The sequence below is a fragment of the Wasmannia auropunctata genome, unplaced genomic scaffold, assembly GCF_000956235.1.
Source record: "Wasmannia auropunctata unplaced genomic scaffold, wasmannia.A_1.0 LD336101.1, whole genome shotgun sequence".
Taxonomy (NCBI): domain Eukaryota; kingdom Metazoa; phylum Arthropoda; class Insecta; order Hymenoptera; family Formicidae; genus Wasmannia; species Wasmannia auropunctata.
Window position 1 is genome coordinate 3,388,855 of NW_012026789.1, and position 21,524 is coordinate 3,410,378.

At 35.5% G+C, this 21,524-nt stretch overlaps 3 protein-coding genes across 11 annotated transcripts; 1 reads left to right on the forward strand and 2 right to left on the reverse strand.

The window, feature by feature from the left end:
- The first annotated feature begins 347 nt into the window (after positions 1-347).
- LOC105461296 lies at positions 348-4,231 on the forward strand. Its single transcript, XM_011707792.1, has 5 exons — positions 348-351; positions 448-964; positions 1,916-2,208; positions 2,302-2,639; positions 2,734-4,231. Exons 1-5 carry the CDS (start codon positions 348-350, stop codon positions 3,352-3,354), a joined length of 1,773 nt encoding a protein of 590 aa, XP_011706094.1. The 3' UTR covers positions 3,355-4,231.
- Positions 4,232-4,239: 8 nt separating this feature from the next.
- On the reverse strand, positions 4,240-10,023 carry LOC105459439. Of its 5 annotated transcripts, XM_011705463.1 has the most exons (6): positions 8,166-8,357; positions 8,066-8,101; positions 6,810-7,037; positions 6,429-6,640; positions 5,713-6,063; positions 4,240-4,951 (listed from the first exon to the last, which is right to left on the reverse strand). In XM_011705463.1, exons 1-6 carry the CDS (start codon positions 8,166-8,168, stop codon positions 4,609-4,611), a joined length of 1,173 nt encoding a protein of 390 aa, XP_011703765.1. In that variant the 5' UTR covers positions 8,169-8,357; the 3' UTR covers positions 4,240-4,608. The 5 variants fall into 5 exon arrangements, with proteins under 5 accessions (XP_011703765.1, XP_011703804.1, XP_011703774.1 ...); XM_011705502.1 differs by lacking the exons at positions 8,066-8,101; positions 8,166-8,357 and adding an exon at positions 9,982-10,023; XM_011705472.1 differs by lacking the exon at positions 8,066-8,101 and having other exon boundaries at positions 8,166-8,356.
- Positions 10,024-14,367: 4,344 nt separating this feature from the next.
- On the reverse strand, positions 14,368-21,416 carry LOC105459459. Of its 5 annotated transcripts, XM_011705531.1 has the most exons (10): positions 20,903-21,416; positions 20,152-20,636; positions 19,634-19,773; positions 18,118-18,335; positions 17,578-17,759; positions 17,224-17,371; positions 16,789-17,144; positions 16,089-16,551; positions 15,143-15,372; positions 14,368-14,891 (listed from the first exon to the last, which is right to left on the reverse strand). In XM_011705531.1, the coding sequence occupies exons 4-10, from the start codon at positions 18,268-18,270 to the stop codon at positions 14,564-14,566; spliced, it is 1,860 nt and encodes a 619-aa protein (XP_011703833.1). In that variant the 5' UTR covers positions 18,271-18,335; positions 19,634-19,773; positions 20,152-20,636; positions 20,903-21,416; the 3' UTR covers positions 14,368-14,563. The 5 variants fall into 5 exon arrangements, with proteins under 5 accessions (XP_011703833.1, XP_011703843.1, XP_011703815.1 ...); XM_011705541.1 differs by lacking the exon at positions 19,634-19,773; XM_011705513.1 differs by lacking the exons at positions 19,634-19,773; positions 20,152-20,636.
- Between the last annotated feature and the right edge of the window lie 108 nt (positions 21,417-21,524).

Sequence of the window (21,524 nt, forward strand, 5' to 3'; positions counted from 1 at the left end):
CTTTCCTCCACTCCTTATTCCCCTCTATATAATAAGAGTTAATAATTTAATTTAATTTTTTCACTGTAATGAAGATCTTAATAATAACATTGCTCTTATTTATAACTTTCAATTTATTTTTAACATATAAACATATAGAATAGAATTAAACGTAAAGAAAACTTGATTTTCGAAATGAAATATTATTATTAAAATATTGCCTCTATAAATACATAATAAATTCAAATAATAGACCTATATAATTAGAATTATAATAAAAATATACAAGACATGAAGACATTTAAATTTAAAAAGATATATTTTGTGAAACCGAAAAAAGTGGAAAAAATTTTTTTTTATTCTTTGCTATGCGTGAGACATTCAGTTCCCCGTCACTCTTAAAACCGTTATGAAAAATTAATTTTGAAAATACCGTTTAAAAGCACATCCTCCCACGTGTACGATCAGTATCTCTCGACGAATGCGTTCGCTCAAACTTTAAGGAAAGGGCCGGCCCGGCGGACAACAACGGGCAATTACGAAGACCATCTCGATCACCGCGAAGTCAGCGTAGCCGCAGCGCGGACGTGGACTGCCTGAAGAAGTACACGGAGCGTCGCGTGGAGGAACGCCGGCACACAGAGATCGGCGACACCAGCAAATTGGACACCTCAAAGTGGGCACCACTACCGAAGAATGTGCCTCGGGGTGCCCAGCAAGGGGGAGCGATCAAGAGACTCTCGAGGGACGAGCGGCATGAGAGCGTCGACGAGTCGGCGGCGGGAGCCGAGAAGTGGCCGACGAGATCACCCCCGTCGACCGAGTCTCGAACCTCCAGGATCGCGCCCGAGGTCGTCGTCGGTCGACCTCAGCACGCCGTCAGGAGTCACAGCACCGACGTGACTGCTCTTAAGAGGCCGGAGAAGAGCATCACCGAGCAGCGAAGGCACACGGACTGCAGCGACCCGCGAACTATCGCCACGAGGTTGACCGCGCACATTTTCCACGTCCGAAAGCGAGAAATGCCGTGATCGGGATTATAATTGAGATTCGTAGGCGCGATTGAACACGATAGTCGTTACGGAGCCTCCAACGGGTAATGGCGTCTAGTTTCGGTCAGATTTCTCTGCTTCCTTCGTTCGCCTTTTCCTTCTGTGTGGCCGAGCCGGTGTTTTGGCGTTGTTCACCGATGAAAATTCACGTTGGTCAAGGACCGAGTGCACAGAGCAACGTGAAAACATAGTGGTGTCTGGTTTGCTCCATCGACCGGAACTAGTCGCTAATATCTTTTCACGTTGTGACGCTCATCGTATTTGTGGTCCACGTGTTGGACTAAGAGGCAGTTTCATAAAAATAGCCACTCGATACGTAATAACGAGAATTTTCGATGTTTGTAAAAGTTTGTCTCAATGTTCAGATGTACTCCCATCTCCTTTGTTTACGTGGGATAATTATTTCTACGTTATATAAAAAAAAAGATAGCTTTATGATAAAGATTCTTTAAAAATGCATGGATAATTGATGTTGATTTTGCGATTTTTTTGTATTTTATAAATCAGTAATTAATTAATAATTGATCATTTTTATCTAAAATATCAGAAACAAGTTTAACTTAATCATTTATACGTATAAATTAAAATTTCTTACATATAATAGATTGCTTCAACAAATAACTTTAATAAGGATCAGTTACAGTTTATGCCATGGTGATAAAAAACGAATGTTAGTACATTTTTTATCATTAAAAGACGAGGATCCCCAATTCTTATTTAAATCACGTTGAAGTAATTTATTGCAGTTAATGATGGACAGTATATTTTTATCATCGAGATTTTTGCTTTGTATGTGGCCTTGCGTAAATATGCGTTTATATATAATTGACATAACAAATGGACGATTGAGGCAAAAATTGACTTTAGACGTATGATTTTCTCAGATGGCTACCACAAATTAATGGTGCGAAGTTTCATCGAGAAACGTCTCCCCTTGCGAGAATTGGCTGTGAAATCACGAAGAGCGCGACTAGCCGGTGGATGACGTTCGCGAAAAGTCCATCACCCGACCCTGTGTCAAGGATAAATCCCGAGAGAATGGATTCTATGATGGAGCACGATAAAAGGAACAGAGACTCGCGCAAGGACCTTTCAAGAGACGCGGACGCCTCCAAGTGGCAACCCCCCAGAAAGTTCTCCCCAGCGAAGAGCGAGAAAGGACGCTTACAAAGGCAAGGTATGAAAAGCGATAATCCTTATTTCTTTACAGGCATCCGATTTATATGCAGGCTACTTTGATGAATTGAACAACGTGAACAATTGATTGCAGATGAGCTGGATATTGGCAGAGATCGCTCGTCGAGCTTTGTCGACACTAATGAGCGACCGAAAGACCGCTCCTTGAGCTATATCGACACTAACGAGCGAGCGAAAGACCGCTCCTTGAGCTATATCGACACTAGCGAGCGAGCGAACAAGCTCAGCGAACGTATACGAGACTTGTATGATTTCAAAACGGAGAACGAGTGGCCGAAGAGAGCGGGGACATCCCGGGACAACACTTGGATCAGCAAGAGCAGCAGCGAGGAGGAGAGGCCGATTAATTATAAGCCGATTCGCAGGAACAGTCAGGATTTAGAATTTAACGACAGAATCGATATCTTCAAGGTATAATCAGTGCTAAAAGTTCTCTTAGGATCAGTATTGAATTTTGATGTTTAAAAATGTCAGCTCACTTCACTTTTATCTTTATCTTTCGTAGTCCAAGGCTCCACAGGAGGAGGAAGTCGAACCTCCACGGAGGCCGAAACGCAGTACTCACAATGCCAGCGAGGTGTTCGCGGACGAGTATGACGAGCGTCTACGAAGGTTCAACGAAAAATTGCGTTACAGCACTTACAATGAGGATCTCAGCGCGGCGCGGGCTCGCGGTCGCGAACGGCGCACCTACTCGGACGACTACGACGAGAAGGTCCGGCGGGAGTCTCGTTCGTCCCGGCAGCCGGAACTGGTGACGTTTAAGCGGGACAGACCGGAAGCGCCGGCAATCAGGAGGCTGGTGGACAAGGAGAACAAACGGAATTCGGACGTGAGCATGAGGCCGCGTGATTCCCAGGTCAGCTACGTGGAGATAGACTTCACGAAGAAGAACTCGCGCACCAGCGACGCCAGCTACGCCAGCGTGAACCTGGGCAAGCGGGGCAGCGTCGAGTGCAGAAGCGCACGGCAGATCCTCGACGTCCCGCCGAGGAGAGCTTTCAGCCAGAGCGACGAGCGTCCGGCCACCCCGGTGCCGCCAATTGAGTTCAACGACGAACGATACGTCCCCAAGAAATTGTCGGAACCTTCGGAAAGTACTAGATATAAAGTGTACTTAACATAGGACATGCCTGCGAGAGCGGGCATTTCGCGAAGCGAATGCCGCTTTCGCAGGGTTTTAGATTAACATTTCCGAAGTTAATGATGAGAAAGTACAAGTTCGACGTGCGTGGAGAAATAACCATATGAAGAGAAGTGCGCAAAAGTCAGGTGTCAATAGTAGTGTGTTGCAAATTTAAATTCGTTGCACAGTGTTAACTCGGTGTTGGACATTGCTCGATCATTCTTGTCGAATGATAAAAAAAACGAAATTTTAAATATCTCTGTGAAAATGAATGAATATAAGATGTAAGCAATCCGCGATAAAATACGATGAGTTGTTGTCTGTGAATAACTGTGTTAAACATTCAAGTGTTTATTGTGTTCATTGTAGAACAATGCGATGTGTAAGCAGATGGATGTACAAAACTCACAAATATATTCTGTTACAGATCCTACAATGAATGGCACCCAACCGGGCGCGGGGAGCCTGATACATAAACATATTTGTAGCAGGTTTACAATGAGCCACATAACCAGAAGTTTCCTATTCGTGTTTTCATATTGGTGTTGAAAAGATAACTGCGATATTAATAATGTACAAATGATGTAATATCAAAAATAATAAAATATTCTTTGAAGAAAGTGCTTTTTTCGCCGAGATTTTTATGTGTACATAGACTTTAGACTTTTGTCTTCCTGTAATCATGGCTCTCTTGATAATTGAAAAGCAATTCTTATTTTTAAAAATACTGTAAAAATATACGTTTTTTTATAAAATATTAGTTGATGTAATGTTTTCCAATAGTCAAAATATCCAACAAATTCAATCTGGAAGAATCAATCTAATTTGAATTTAATAGAACATTCGCAAGATATTATTTTTAGAAAGAAAAAATATTTTTATAACAAGAAATTTTTATTAAACCAATATTTAAATGAAATACAAATTTAAATATATTAAGATATATAATATACTAATTTAACGCACAACTAGAGAAATATCTTCGATATAATTTGGTATTTTTGATATCTTTAGTATTTTTGATTTCTAAATATTTATATAAGTAAACTAGAAATAAAACTTTAATGTATCAACTCAAAATATAAGTGCACACTAGTGATCTAAAAAATTATTTAGTTAATTTTATATCGTACAACACCAATTATTGTCAAATACAGCATAAAAGAAATAATTTACGTAACATGCGTGCAAAAAGCAAAGTGATCGCAATGATCGATCCTCACACGAACAAATTTAAATTCTTTCGTCAATATTTCATTTACGATCTGCACCACACAAATCGCCGCGAAATCCTGAACTCGTATCTTTTACAAAGGCGACTTTGACTCTTTTTCTGACCGGGACATTATGAACAGGTGGTGGCGGAGCTCTACAGTCCCTCGATGCCTGATCTTCCTCTTCTCGCTCGATCTTAAATCTCTTTTGTGGACAATTCGAGCCGCTCGATCCTATTCCGTTTGCAACTGACGTGGTGCTCGTCAAAGATGAAGACGAGCCATTAGGTACTATGCTAGTGTTCGATGAGAGTTGCGGTGATTTCGGGAAACTCGAGGACCGTCCGCTCGATGGAGAACGTATAAGATTTCCATTGCTGTTGCTATGAGAAACATAAAATTAGAAGCATCAAAATACTATACTAATAATTAAAGGGTTTATTGCAACAATGACCTAACTCACAACGTAGCTGAATATGTGATACTGAGAGAAATGAATGTATTTTTTCGTTATTTTAACTTTATAATTTATTTTCTCCGTTTCTGCAAAATGTGGGTTAGCTCACTGTTGCAGCAGGTCCTTCAATTGTTTAAAGCAATGTCTAATATGCTAATAAAATATAAAATAGTTTGTTTCTAGAAAAATAAGGATATTTAAGTAAAAAACAAAAATCACATGTATATTTTTCTATTATAAGAAATATCAAAGAAAGATTAGAAGGAATACGAATTTGGTTATGGGAAAAATGTAAATATACTCTCGAAATTGCAAATTTTAAAAATTATAAAACTTGTTTGTACTGTAAGTTACGAATTATTAAGTGATAATCGTATCTTCATTTAATTAATAATCCATTTTTGTCTTAAAGAAAATTGGAAAGAAAAAAAAAAAAGGATCAAAATTAGAATTTGATTGTCCGTTCGTACTAGCCATACTAGAGAGGAAAAAATATTCTAGTTTAGATAATATATTTGAAATATAAATATATAACGTGCTATTCTATTAAAGAAAAGAAAGAGCAATTTAATAATCTGACAATCCAAAAAACTTAAGCATTCGTAAGATTTACAAGTCAGTTGCCTGTCCATTTTTTTTAATTCATCTATTCCTTTGCAGGAATAAAGTTTATTTAACGTAATCCACCTGTGGAAGTTGCCTTGAGTGACGACGATGGAGGGTGTGACGCAGCGTTTTCCTGCGGAAATTGTCGCATTGAGTCCGCTCGGGGCAATCATCAGCAAATTACTGCCGTTCTTGTCACACGCGTGCGAACTGTGTCTCTGCGCGGCATAATTAACACGAAAGACGTGAGAATTTTCGTTACTCAGCTTCTCCTGTTTCAGAAACGCTACGGTTGGCTTCACGTGGTATATAGCGGAGTTTTGGCTGTTGGAATGCGATTCGCATTTAATGCGCACGTCGTGCTGCTGATGCACCCCATTACGGTCCTGATTCTTTTGCCATTCCAGAACATTGCTTAGCAATCTTATGTACCTAGAGCAAGCAAGATTTGTTATTATTTCAATTTCGAATTTTAGGCAATCAATTTTTTACACTTCACTTTCATATTCTTGTTAATATTACTTTAAAAGCTTTTATTAAATATTGTATATAATCTACATGTCTCTCTCTATTAAATTATTAATAGAAATCCATTTACTTTGCATTTTATTACTAATAAAAATACATTTACGCGCGCAAATTTTGATATATTACTTTCAATTATTTTTAAAATAACAAAAATACCTTTACATATGTTTTCTTATTTTATGAAAAAAATTCTTTAGCAAGTGTAAATAAAAGTAGAAGAGAGCATTTGTTTAGGATTAGAAAATATGTTTTTATAACTAGAGAATTACCTTATTGCCATCCTTAAAATCTCATTTTTCGACAGCTTCTTGTCAGGTGGATGGGTCGGCACTAATTTGCGAAGTTCGGCGAAGGCGCCACTCACATTCTGCTGCCTCCATCGTTCACGACTGTTAGTGAATAATTTTCTAACTCCTAAACCACCTATACGTGGCGTAGGCGATCCCAAATGACCACTGCCGGAAGACGAGATGCCGTCTAGCTACGAGATTATCGTGAATTTCATTAAATTGTCTCGCTAATATTATAAACCATTATTTAGATTCTGGATAAGACTAGCAAGATTTGAAGAGAAAATCTGTTATGCTCAACAATTGAAACCTATAAAGATGCAATTAAATACATAAGAGCAGATTTTTAATTTTGCTTACGGAGCTGGAACGGTCCCGCCGCCTTTTGCTTTGTTCTTCCTCCTCATCTGTGTCGTGGGAATAAAACTCGTCGGAAAGCGTGGCTTCCTCTTCCGTGTCCCTCGATGTCCCAGGCGAATCGCCGGCTTCTTCCACGAGATCTCCCTCACCGGACAATAACGATCCCGCTGGGGAACCATTTTCGGCCTCCGCGGCACCTACGCCGCAGCCATTGTACGTTAACATCGGCTGCAACGATTTGATAAGTATGATGAACAAATACGACGAATGCACAAGAAACTTTGCTACCATTTGTCAACGTCAATCATCGCGTTCTAAATCTCACAAATTATAAATATAATAGAAATTTTTGTTTTATGTCTACAATTTTGAAACTTATTAAAATTATTAAATCAGATCAAATCAAACCGGCCTGATTTCTTTCAAATTTATTAAAATTTTTAATTTAAATCTATCTTGATTTAATCTGTTATTGATTCGCTACCGTGATTAATTAATTGCTTTCGAAAACTACAAGTGGAATCGATGACAATTTAATGACAATAAAACAGTAAAACAAAACTGATTATAGAAACATGTCTTTAACAATCTATATATAATTAGCTATGTAACGCCAACGGGAAGTTGATAGTACTGGACTTTAACTGTCCCTGACATTCGACAGATATGTATGCCACTCATTGTCAGTTTATCTTTACACATGACATTAGTCATGTATGCACTCGCCGTCGCTTTGTACATATCAGTTTTATTTATATAAAAAAGGAAGCGTTTCCGTTTATGCACTTGCGCCTTCTCTCAGTCATAATTTTTGCATTCTTCAATTCGTCCGGCATTAAAAAAATTGATCCTTGATACGGATGATGGATTTCCTGTCAGTCAACAGGTTTTATGAGTCTGAGAATCGCGTTATCATCGTGTCTATTGTATTTTAATTCTTTCTTCATTACTGATAAAACACTAATAGACTGCATACTCGAATAACTTTTTAAAAATCCACTTTAAAAATGCCTATGTCCACACAATGTTATTCATTCTGTCATGACGAATGGCATAATAGACACACACATATGCATTACATTATCTTTTTATAATTTTAGATTTCTTTAGAAGATGAAAACGATTGTAATTAATTATAAACTGAACTAAAATTTTCTTTGCACTCAAATCATAAGTTAATGAGTTCTAAACCGTTTAGGTAAATTACGACATCGCATCAGATTTATATTTTTTGCAAACACATATGAAACTCGCACATGTAGAATGTAGAAATCGCAAGCTCCATACAGCCACTGAAAAAATTGAAAAATATGTTGCAATATGATCACACGCGCACACGAAGCGGTCAAGACTCACCATGTTGCACCCGAAAAAAAATCCCGGCAGTATCGTGAGATTAAACGGCAGACTGACTTAGAGAACAAATGACTCGGGGAACGATCCAGCTCGCATCGCGATCATGATGGTGAGTAACACCGACCGCCGAAAGAGTCGATCTAACTAGTCGCGAGTCCGGGGTAACCCTCTGCGTAAATGAATTTCACGAGGGCGGAGCGCAGGCTTATGGGTGGAGCTCGTATCAGGTCCGTCCCATCCAGCATCCCTGTATCGACGCGGATCACATCTCCTATACATCCAACGAAAACGCGACCACCACTTCCGCCTTCGTCGCGCATCGATCCCTCGGTCCGCATAATGTCGTTGCTCGAAAGATTTTGCGATACGAGGCACGACATATGCCGACGTCACTTTCACTTTTCAAGCTTTGTCAGATATGTGGGAGAGTCTATTAAGAAATTAAGGCTCCTTGTAAACTATAAACTCTAACTTCACTGATTATAAAATAAATTTAACTGGCTCAGGGAAAAATGATCGGTCTATAAACGTCGATTCGATATTTAGACGATTCGACGTTGATTCGATGATTATAGATGTCGAAACGACATCTATAGACCAATTATTTCTCCTTGGCGAGGGATTTCAAAATTATAATTACTTTGTTGATAATAAAAATATCAGTTAAAAAAACTAATTTCTGAAGGGTATTTGTATTACATTGCGGGCAACTTTTATATTTACGATGGGTCGGCGATATAAAAAAGTGTTACCCGTTATGCGGGACACGCGTAGGTAACCGAGGGTAATGCACGTGCCCTTTGTAAGCCGTTTATTTCTAGATTAAGGTTCCGATATATCTAAAAGAAACTGACATTTTTAGAGCCACACAGCTAGTATATATTTAAAAATGTCTAAAAACGTCAATATGTTTTTACACTTTTATTGAATAATTTATACTATATAAAATATTAACAGACATTATATTATTATGTACTTGAGCTTTTTATTAATATTTCAAGATTCAGCTGAGAGTTGCTGCACCTTCTATATTTATGGAATAAAAAATCAAGTATATATTCTTAAGGCATCGAGATTAATATCATCAACGCCTGATCGTCGCCCATGTCTAATTCTCTATTCGATTTGTACGTTTCGATTTGATGTTAGGTATGGAATAAAGACGACTGTAAGATTTTCTTCGTTATTTTTAATATAAATTAAAATATGTACGTTTATTTGTGTACATTGCAAAATCTGTCTCCACCCTCTTCCTGTTTCGACGCATTGCCACACGTGTTTCAAAGATGTTTTCTACGGCACTAAAGGATAATACGTGTCAAGTTTTATGGTATCTTATCGCCCAGTATCAGTATCCAGTCATTGTCGTTGCTGACACAACCTTACTCCGATAAAACGAATGAATATTTTTTTTAGAAAAGACAAACATGGTCTCTCGAGACAAGAATTGCCACATCGCAATTAAAATTATTTAATTTTCAGTATTTATTCTTAACGCATCTTGAGATAAGAAATTTTATGCAAAGCATTTAATAATTACGATTGTTGTTTGTCGTTTTTAAATTATATTATAACTATAACTGTGACTATTCTTATCCATAATGAATAGTTAAATGTAGTAAATTATTAATAAATTTAACTAGTAAATTATTTTCTCCAAATTATTTTTATATATATAAATTGTTAATTTTTTTTTTCCTTACAGTCAAACGTTACAATGTTTAGAATATATCAATCAAGCAAAAAAATGCATGTTTATAAAATTAATAATTATCTTGATTTTCTGCAGATAAGAGTCATCGCACATTGAGCTTACCCAAAACCAGACCAGGTCCCACGCAGATTGGCACGTAATAGCGCTCGAATGAGCATCAAGAATGATACTATCTAATCAGGCTTCGACGATGACACCCCGACGCATCCTGCTGGAAAATCTGTAACACCCTCCCGAGGTGTCACAATAAAACAACCCGTGGCTGGTGGCCACTTGACGACGGGGGGTAGCGTCGCTCTCTCACCCCTAATGTATACTAAGCAGGGCTTTCGTTTTTTTATGCCCCTCGAATCCGGCTAATCGAAAGTTGATTGTTTGGGAAAAATTTTCGTGAATGCGTCATCCATTTCAACTTACTCACTTAGTCGTGATGTAATTACGCAACTTCTGTTGTTTCTTTATTTAAATATCAATTTTGTATCAATAATTAAATATCATATACATTTCTCTAACAATAAGTATATTTTGATAATTTATTTCACAGTTGTGTATATATAATTGGAATTATTTTATAAACCTAATATCATTATTTTTTCTTATCCTATAACAAATTTTTTGTAATATTGTTTGATCAATCAATTTCTATATTTTTTAATATTTCTTATTGTTTATTAATTGCACGTATTTAGCTTAGAGAAATCAATTTAAGTGTAATATTATTTCTTTTCTACAATAACCGCGTGAGATGCAATATTATTTCTTTTATGTACGATAACAGGCATAGAAAAAAAATTTGAAAAATAGCCAACGAAAGTCCCATTACAGAAATCGACAAAGAGGCACCCCTAGGGTGCCCCCGTAGAATTTAATAGGGGATATTTTGTAGCGGTTTCCCACAGACCCGGCAACTCGCGGCCAATTTGCGCGTGTCAATGAATAAGAATAAGGTATTAATATCGCCGTCGCCTCACGAGATTGACTCACGTGACTCTTATCGCGGTCTGTGGCGTCGTGCCGTGCCGATTTTCAGATAAAAATCCGGAGGATCGTTAATGTCGACGGGATCCAAGCGGGAGATTTATATCCATAATAAATATGTTACGAATTTATCGGTATCGCGGAATCGTAATTACAAATACACGTTCGTCCACAGTACGTTGACACTGTTAACGATTATAAACATTCCGACAAATATTCTCCAGCATATTTATCGTCCGCGCGTAACGAAACATAATGTAAAAAAATGCGAAGATTAATTACAGAACGACGTAGCGTAACTGTTAATTAAGCGTCGAGGTAATCCTTTCCACTTTACGGCATCTTAAAAATTAATCTTCCGTCGATTTGTCCGTTTAATCCCCGAGATTAATATCTCACGCCGTTGCCGGGTCCTCCAACAACTTGACCCTGCAATTCTACGATCGCGAGAACGCGGGAGGGTGACTGCCGCGAGAGGGCTGCAGGGCGGGGCATCCCTTATCAGCGGCGAACACTCGCGCAGCCTCCATCTCCTCGTTTCAATAGCGTTCTGCCCGAAATCTCAGCGGCACTTTCACTTGTACATGAGTGTCACCGTTAGATAGCCATCTTAGAATATTGTCTCCTTGTTGCAATAACTAAATATTATATTGTTAAATAAAAAATCCTATTTATTCTTTTTTATACAAATATCATTGACAATGGTCAAGTTATTATGAAATGTAATGAAATTCAGAACTGCAATTAAATTAGTCGTAAAATAATTTTGCACGAGAACAGTTGCCTTTTTTAAGTTCTGTCTCTCTAATATAATTTATTGCTCGACAACGTCTCTACGTCTCGATAATTTAAGAATTATTAAACTTCAAATTATCATTTGCCTCTAAACGTATATATATTTTTGACTAATTCAAATTGTTTTTATAATTCGTAATTATATAAATTATTTGCAACATCACGTTCCTGGCAAAAACTTCAACGCAAAAACTTCAAAGCCGTCATTGAAATGTCCAAAAAACATATCGCCTATTCGTATTCTGTTTACAAATCTTTTTTCCAATATCTTTCTGATATTTGAAATTCAAGATTTTCTCTTTTTGTTGAACAAATAATGTCGTGCCACAATTTTACAATACAACAAACCGGCATCCCTCTATAACTTTTGTTTAGCGGAATGCAATCGATTTCCGTTAACGGAATTAAATCACTTCTTGAATGGAGTTAAATCGGTGTTTTACCGGGCACACGTGTGAGTATTGGGATCTCGCCGGGATGTGTCGGTGGGAGAGAGGCGTGTCGCTGGTTTTGCGCAGCGTCCCATGAACGTCAACGCGCTCGAATGGAGCATCCCCGTGCCGTAGGGTAGTCGAGGGGTACGCGAAGGGTGAAATCAATTTTCGTTATCGCCGTCAACCAGCCGCCCCACGCTAATCCCATTATTAGTGTTTGTTTTCCACGTGTGGCACTCGCGCCCGCTAACGTATCGATCATCGAAACGCACGTATATGTAAGACATTTTATATGTAGAACATTAACTCTCTGCATTGGGAGTAACGTGATGTTACGATGTCACGAAGTTATCTCTGCGTCACAACTGCGATAAAGTTAAAATAAAGGAATATTATATTTTGAGGATAACTGATACGAGGTAAGATGTAGAAAATATTATATCTATAACACAATATCTCTTTATATTCTCGAAAAAAATTAGATATATTTTAGAAATTAGATTCTTAAAAGACTTTTTAAAAGAAAGTACTTCTTAAAAGAAAGTACTTTAAAAATTCTTGAAAAAATAAAATTACTTGAAAATTATAACTATGTAAATATGAAAATATGTTTATATCACAACGACATGTAGCATTCAACAACGGTAAAAGTAGCAGACAGATTTTAATATTATATAACTAAAAAAAATTTCCTGTATGTATAAAAATATATTTATAACTGTTCTCTACATGTCATTTTGTTATTTTATTTATTAGCTCTGGATATATCAGGATACTTGTGAATTTGAGTTGATTAGATCTGACAATGAGTAAATTTGACATTTAAATGCAATCGTTTAGTTGATTGTTTTATTTACACAATTTAACAATTAATTTTATTGTCCAACAATGTATTTCAATTTGTTTAATTGTATCGTCCGTTAATCTTAAGAATTAACTTTACGGTCGAAATTGTACCGTATCAGATGCGATATCTCACTCATCATATCACGATTTTGTATCGAAGCACACGTATGAATCGCAAGTCTATCTAGAGTATTTGCAACAGCCAGTAACGATTATGCGACGTGTATAATCTCGGTATTTATATTATGTCAACTAGATAATTCTAATAAGTAAAAGTATAATTTTTAAATCTACTCGATCTTTATTGGAGCTTTGTCTTTTTTAAAGTTCTAATTATAATATTTCGAGAGTAACTGCAATCTCATTCAGCTCCTTTGATACGTATATAATCCAGCGGTTCGGCTCAATTGAGACAATTAAGTCGCAGAATCACCGAATTTCGATCACAACTTTTTTCGTTAATTTCGAAATGGTTTTGTACAATCGCCTATGTTCACGGAAGAACTCAATAATTATATGACTACGCAAAATACTATAAAATTTCTAGGATATGCGAGTATTCGCAACGATTCGAGTCGTATCCAGGTTTCTTCGTCAATTACCAAATGAGTTCAATTATTCGATAAGCTCGCGCGAGTAATTCTGTAGATTCTCGAATGTATGAAATTAATTAGACATACCATGGCATCATTAGACGTCATTAATTATTCTAATATTACATAAAAAAACAAATATATATTGTGAGCTTTATATAGCCGAGAATACTTAATATTAAATGACATCGATTTATTCAAATATTTTTAGTTAAATCAAATTATTAATTAATACTTTTAATTAAATTTGGATTGAATGTTGAATAATTGATTTCGAAAACCCGCACATCTTTAAAAACTGTAATTTTACTATAAATACATATTATATACATATATAGTAGATTGTAGAAATATTGAATGCAAATCTGTACACATGGTTGCATATAAAAGTATTATACAATCACAGTATGTTCACAAAGAATTCACAAATATTACTATAACTAGGTCGAGCCGAGCTTAACAAATAAGCAATTAATTGATAAATTAAAAATATATTTGTATATTATTTAATTTATCTGAATTCAATTTATCTAAATTGAAGAAGGACTTAAAATTTATATCCATGTACGAATAAAATTAGTGAAAATATAACATTAAATATTAAAATTTTTTGTAAAATTATGTTAATAAACCAAACATATATTCGGGTATTAAAAATTTTAGTTTAACCAATAATAAAATTTTAAAAAAATTAAAAAATGAAAATTTAATTGTGTTTGTTACACAATTTTGACTTTCGTATTCTCAAGAATATTTATTTTTATTATATAAACTAATATACTCTTTATATTTTATTTTTAAACATTTATCTGTTATTAAAATTTTTCAAAATTATTTTTAACACAACAAAGAAAGGCAGTATTAATAATAATATTTTCTATTATTAATTCAATCAGTTGTAATAAAAAATATCGAATTCATCAATTATCACTATTATTGTCCTTCTTTTCAAATGACTTTGATGCAATATCGATATTATTAATTATGTCAATAGAAATATGTGTTAGGTACTGTAAATACTGTCGACAACGCAATCTGTTAGTGAAAAGCAAAGCAAAGGATCAGCAAAGGCACCATGATGACACAAATAGTGTAAACCATTGTTCTTGGTTCGCACACAGACACACCAATATATTCTTCATTCCATTGTGAATCATTTCCACTTAATGGCAATTCTAATACCGTCCTTTCACTGCTGAATATTTTAAACGGTAACGAGCATTCCGTCGTGCTGTTTTTACATGCGTGCACGGGATTCGAAGTATTGTAGACAGTCTTTAAAAGGTCAAACTTCACCCTCACGTAATTGGGTTGAACTTCATTTTCCGAATTAAAGACAAAGAAGTAATATCCATTTAGAGGTACTCTACAATCAAATAATACAAAGTACTTATATTACAAAAATTTGTTTTTACATGTCCAATTAACGTAAGACAGTTGTATTTTTTTTAAACATTTTGAAAAAGAGTATTTATTTAATTTAGATTATTGAAAAAGAGGATTCACATAAGTCCTTAATTAAGGCCGGTAATTAAGAGCAAATAAAAGTGAATTAACAATCAAATTCATCCTTATTTGTATAAACAGAAAATTAACGCAAGCAACTTGTTCACCTACCTATACGTCACCGTGTTGGCAAAGGAAGCCGTAGAATGATCACTTTCGTGTTTGGGTGTACAAAAACGATGCGGTGTCAAAGGTAAATTCAGGATAAGGCCTTTGCATTCCAATAGCCGTTCTTCGGAACTGCTGAACGAGCTCCAGAATTCGGAGTTACTTCTGTCGTTCAAAGTTGTTTCGTTTACGGTACCTCGATCCTCCGCGATACCATCTGGATGCAGCATACCCTGATGAGGAAGAGACAACGAATGAACATATCTTAACATTTTTTACAATGCCTCAATTGAACATGGTAATTTTTTCAAAAGTGAGTTCTTTGGTTTTTCGCATTAAAAATTATTAATTCAACATTACATATTTTCTTTGAATAAAATATATTTTACTAAACTCACAAAGTTAGAAACAAATTTCAAATGACAAATGAGCGAAAATCATATTCGAACTTTGCAAGTAAATGTGTTCCACAATATCTGCCATAAAAGTAGTCGTGGATAAGATTGATCAAATATCATTATACGGTTTATATACATCGATAAACACTCTCGCAAAAATACGACGGAAAGATCCACAAACGTAATTATGTGCATACTAATTTCTGCGAATACACATAACGTATCTTTCTACTCGCGCTACAATACGCGATGAATTAAAATCCATTGTTTTTAAATCTATCTTCATTTTAATAAAAACGTGTTATCAGTGATAAAGATAATATTATTTTATGTGTTAATATTCTTACGCATTATTTTTGACAACGAAAATTCTTTAGCCAATATTTTAACGATATATAGTTAAATTTTTCAATAAACATATTGTTTTTAACAATAAGTTGAATAAGTATAGAAATATCTGAAGTTTAAAATTTCTAGAGTAATTATAATTAGTTTATTACATTTTGCACTAATAAAACATAGAAAGTTCGTAAGTGGAATAAAATTTCTACCTCTTCCACCGCTGCGTCGCCATCTTCATCCGCTTCTGTTAATTCTCGATAAAGCGGCGATGATAGGACTAAGTCTCTTCTTCTTCTCCGTTTATCTTCTCTCGACAATCTCTTATCATTCATAGTGTCGTTCACCAATCGTTTCAACGCAGCGCCTTTGGCGCCAGCCTGCGTGTCAATCGTGTCCATCAATTTGTGCAGCATCTGTTTACCGCGGTCACCTAGAGAATTGATTTTTCGTAGGATATCTTGAAACACCTCCTCAGAGTTTGTCTGTTTGATTTTCGACTCCGTTTGCTCTTTTACAATGTTTTGTGTTGTACTAGACTCCATTTGCTTGCTAGATATTGTAGAACTCGGATGAAGATTGGGAGAAAATGTAGAATTTTGCTTGGTTTCAGATTCGTTGTGGTTGTACTGCTCTTCTTGGAGAGAAACTGGTTTCGAAGATACTGGCGTGGATCTGAAATAAATGAGTACACAATTTTCAATTACAAGGAAAGAAAGCTAGAAAAGGAATTGATTAGATATAAATAAGACTTACTTACAATTTGCAAAATCAAATTTAATTAATAATATATTTAACGTTTCAACTATTATATTTGACTTTCAAATTATTTTAATAAAACAGAAAAAAACCAAAATATTTATTAATATATAATAAGACAGTAAGTATTAATCAGTAAGGGAAATAACGCACTTTGTACTATTTTCTGATATCTTTTTATTATTGTCAAATGTACTTATTGACTTTTCTTGAAACTGATCTTGTAAATTTTTAGGATAGCTCGTCGCTGGCTTATCTATATTAGTAATATCCCTAAAGACTGCTTCGTAATGGTGATGCGGATTTTTCTGCTTCTTCTTTGTATTATCGGTTTTGGCCAGAAGCTGGGTGAGTATATTTCGCATCGTTTCAGCGTCCAACTCGTGACTGCCCAGCTGATGTTTAGATGATTTAGAAACATTCAAACGAAGAGCTTTATCTTCATGATAAAAATGTACGTCCTGGTCTGCTCGTCTCATTTTATCAGGTACATTACTAAGACGCACTGTCTGTAATGAAAGACATATAGCATAGATTTATATACATTAATTTCCGGAAAGAAAAATCTATTTTCGAGAGATATAATACCTCCGTGGTGCTCTTTACATCAAGAAGACCTTTTTCTTTAGCGACTTCAACGAGTTCCTCGAGTTCCTCACTACTGTCATCTCCGATGAAGGCGCACTCGTGTAGATTCTTGAAGCCACGGATTATCGTTAAAGAAGCACCTGGCCATCTAAAAATAGTAGAAGTATTCCTGTTTTAATAAAATAATGTAAATAATTAAAGTACAAAATTACTTTGAACAAGTTAAATTTAGTTAAGAAATTAGAGAATTGTATTATATATATAAGCAATATTTATTGCTTGTATGTGTGAAAAAAAATTTTCTTTTCCTCTTGGGATTTACGTGATAACGAGCCCCCATTTTTATAATTCTACCTTACACAAGCTGAAACAGTGACACTACTGCCGTGCAGAAGATAAAATCCCCAATACTCCTTCATGTCATCCTCCATAACGAGTTGTCTCGTCATCGAAACGGGCACCGCTTCCTTTTCAACCACTGGCTCGTTACTCATGAGATACGCGTTGAACGTGGCGTTAACTTTGATCACTTGGCTCTACAAACAATAATTAATTTACCATCGAATTCATCAGTTTTAGTTTCTTGAAGAAAAAAAAAGGAATAAATACAATGCGTGCATTAAAAAAAATTATTTATAATAAAAAATATTTATTTAGTCATCAAATATCGCGCACATATTGTGAATGATCTTAATTCCATTATAATAGAAGGAAAAGAGTTATATTTAATTCGTAATAATAAGATATACAATAGTTTAGGGCAAAATCACGAAATGATATATGCAGATCATATCTCTTTAGGATTCAATTTAAAAATTTACGAAATTTTAAGATTTTTAGGAATTGTAAGAAAGAGAAAAGATTTATAAATAAAATATAGTAAAAATGCCTTACTTGGCACCAAACGGTAGATACTTTATTATCGATCAGTCTCTGATCTGATATTCCTAAGGCATATAGCTGCTCGGAGTATACGCGGTATCGCAGATACAGCGGCCCAATAATGAATACGAACGGCAAAAGCATTCCCAGCAAACATAATCGCATCAATCTCAAAGGTACTTTAAAACTTGATCTTCGCGGTTGCCAATCTCGTGGGCGAATACCATCCTCTGCGAAAACATATTGCTGGTATAAAACAAATATTTCAATCTTTCAAATATCAATGAGAGAAATATAATGAGAGAAGATTCAATCATCTTCAATTTATTTTGTTTGATTAATTTTGTTGCATTAATAACGTTAGAAATGTATTCAAGAACTTTTATAGATATAAAATACTGCAGACTACTTTTCTTTCTATTTTTATTTCTATTTATACATCTAAATCAAAACTGGTTTGCTACCTATTTTAATTCAGCCTCTTTGAATTATCCAAAAGAAATATTGAAAACTTAAAAAATTGTTTATTTTACAAACGCTACAAATGCGGTATTCTCAAAAGTTACTTTTTTTCTTACAAAAAGCTTTATATGTAGAAAATTAAACGTGAAAAACGGTAGATGTTACAGAGCTATAAAGATACGAAAATATTGTACGTCTGTAATTTTCCTTACATTCAGCTAGCAACTATTGATTTCGAGTTCGATTGATGTCGAGATTGGTAAGTAAAAGTATACCTAATTAACACCTAATCAATTTCCTTGATATGAAGTGTAACATATGTAGGAGATATAGTTCCTTATCGTTTATTATCTGCAACGCAACAGGCCAGATACGTTCTCGCCTGCAAACGTGTATTAAAAGAGCGGTGGAAATTTCCATGAATCCTTCTTCTCTAAAGCATAATACTGAAATGCGGATTCTGTTTTATAGCCTCCCTAATACCTACTTCGACACACAAATTTTATAATTTAAAAAACACGTTATCGGATTTTATCGCATCACATTAACGTAAGCACGTAATAAAATGCCTGTCTGCAGGCCTTAATGACAATATTCGATAATACTATAAGTCAATCTTATCTAACGAAACCTTTTAAATGAAGTTAGAGCGGAGACGACTTTCGAATATCTAGACGCATTCGAAACAAACATATTTTCACGAATACGAAATAATTATATGCGATATTACGCACTTTTCTTGTATATATTTCTCAAAATATAGAAATATTATTTTATATATCTATAATACGTTCGAAAAACGACTCGAACATATCGAATTAGTTGTGAATGCGTAGCTCGTGTTGCGCAATTTGTTTATAACATTTCGTAATACCGGATAAATAGTTAGAAAGCGCTTGAGAATCACCACAGTGGACTATATACTTAAAGGAAAACACGTGTTAGCAAGAACAACGCAGATTACACGCAACGACTTCGTGAACTCGTGGGAGAAGTCGCGGAACGGACGTCGCGAGAATCTCGCACGATGCCAGATTTGATGTGATCAAGAGGTCATCAGTCTCACCTTTAAGCTTCAACGAAACGAACGATGACCTGATCTACAGAATGATGCTCTGCACGATACGTTATCACATATCGCATTGATAACTCTTTTTTTTGTGAAGCGGTGTTGTTGGATAGGGAGATCATTATTTACCCAGACGGCTTGGGCAAACAAAGCATCATGAAAATTAAACAATTTACACGATGAAACAGTTCCTTTCATTATCGAAAACTATGCGATTTATAGTAGAGAGCTAATATTTAATTCAAAAATATTTCGAAAGAAGCGCATGTTTTATATTTGACTAATTAAAACGATTTCAGTGATCCATTTTTCGTACAAGTTTTATCTAAGCGAGGTCATTTTAATAGCACATTTTATTAAAATCTTATTCGATTAAGATAAATTTTAAAACAACAAGTATAAAAACGTTAAAAAATTACGCAAATCTTTTAGTCCAGATAGCTCCGTGTGACTCCGCTACGCCTCAAAATAACTTTATAGGTAGAAATATATAATCTCATCGCTGGCTTACATACCTATATCGCGTTATGCGCATTGTTTGCGGAAAGAAAGATTCATCCGTGTGTGAAACACGTGCTGCTAGCAGTGTGGCCTGCCAAGTCGAGAAATTTAAAAATAAAACCAATCTGCCTCGCGCGGGCGGCACACACTCATCTGTACAGTTAAATGATCTACATTAAAGAAGAATGCGCGATTTTACAGAGTGAATGTGCGGCCTTTTTAAAGGCATCATTTTCTCTTATTAGTACACAGTGCGACTAATGATTATTGGACGCAATGTGCACTGCAAAAAATTTATATATGTAAATCATTGAAAAAACGTCACATAATATACTCCCTAAAATCTTCATTTCTATAATTATCAATTATTTTATAATTATAGAGAATATCCAGCATTTCGTTTGTTCGTATCTTTTAATTGAACGAAGACTGTACATTTTTAATTATAACATTTTCAATTAAACGCAGGACAGAACCACGTGCGTTTGTGGATTTGCCGCTAAAACAGAAAGAACATCGTACGTTACAGCGCACTTCCGCAAAGTGCAAATACTGCAAATAAAAGAAATTATTTTACTATCGTTCAAAGTGCATCGAAACAGAGCGACACGCGTTGTGCATTTATGCGCAGTGGCAACTGCCTCTACATTGTTTCCACGTTGCACTAATCATTCGCACTGATAACGTTATTAAGGCACGTTACGGAAAGCAACGACAAATAATCAGCGGAGATTCCTACCAAGAGATATACATATATATGTATACCTATTCTTAAAGGTGTCGTTGACATCTTCCTTGAAAGATCGCGGCATAGACTTGCTCGCTCAAAACTCGGAACATAAGACACAGGTCGCAGCCACGTTTCCTTCCCCGAGGACGGAACACACGAGAATAGAACTTCTATATAAGAAGCGCATACACTGCGCCGATATTTACTTTTCACGTTCGATCATATTACATAATAACAAATCACTTGCAAACGATGTTAGTTAATTCAGCAGTTTTAGTCTCGGAAATTTAACACCGAATTAACGCACGCAGCAAATTTTAATTCTGCTGAAATTGCTTCTTGACTTCGCGCGTTAATTTACGTTTGAACTAAAATTAATAACTTTTTTCCCGATGAGAAAACAGAAAGAATTTTAAAAGCGTCGCCTTGTTTATTCAAAAAAGATGCTTTCGCCGCGATGAGATACGCCAATTACGCGGTACGATTCGCTATCGGGAAATCAAACAGAACGCGTGATGTGTATCGGTCGCTGCCGACAGATCGACTGGATCTGCGAACGAACATGCCACGCGTTTGTATCAACGTCTTATCGCGCGTTAATACACAAAGAATTAAAGAAGCCTCCATTGACGGTCTATTTGCACAGGATTTGCTAAG

Coding starts and splice junctions, on each gene's coding strand:
- LOC105459459 (XM_011705513.1), bottom strand. CDS start 20,927: ATGTCAACGACACCTTTAAGAATAG. Junction 18,336..20,902: donor AACGACACCTTTAAGAATAG/GTATACATATAT, acceptor ATGTTTTCGCAG/AGGATGGTATTCGCCCACGA. Junction 16,552..16,788: donor ATATCAGAAAATAGTACAAA/GTGCGTTATTTC, acceptor CATTTATTTCAG/ATCCACGCCAGTATCTTCGA.
- LOC105461296 (XM_011707792.1), top strand. Junction 965..1,915: donor CCGCGAACTATCGCCACGAG/GTTGACCGCGCA, acceptor TGATTTTCTCAG/ATGGCTACCACAAATTAATG. Junction 2,640..2,733: donor ACAGAATCGATATCTTCAAG/GTATAATCAGTG, acceptor TATCTTTCGTAG/TCCAAGGCTCCACAGGAGGA.
- LOC105459439 (XM_011705463.1), bottom strand. Junction 7,038..8,065: donor GCGATTTCTACATTCTACAT/GTGCGAGTTTCA, acceptor AAATCGTTGCAG/CCGATGTTAACGTACAATGG. Junction 6,641..6,809: donor GGCGGGACCGTTCCAGCTCC/GTAAGCAAAATT, acceptor ATAATCTCGTAG/CTAGACGGCATCTCGTCTTC.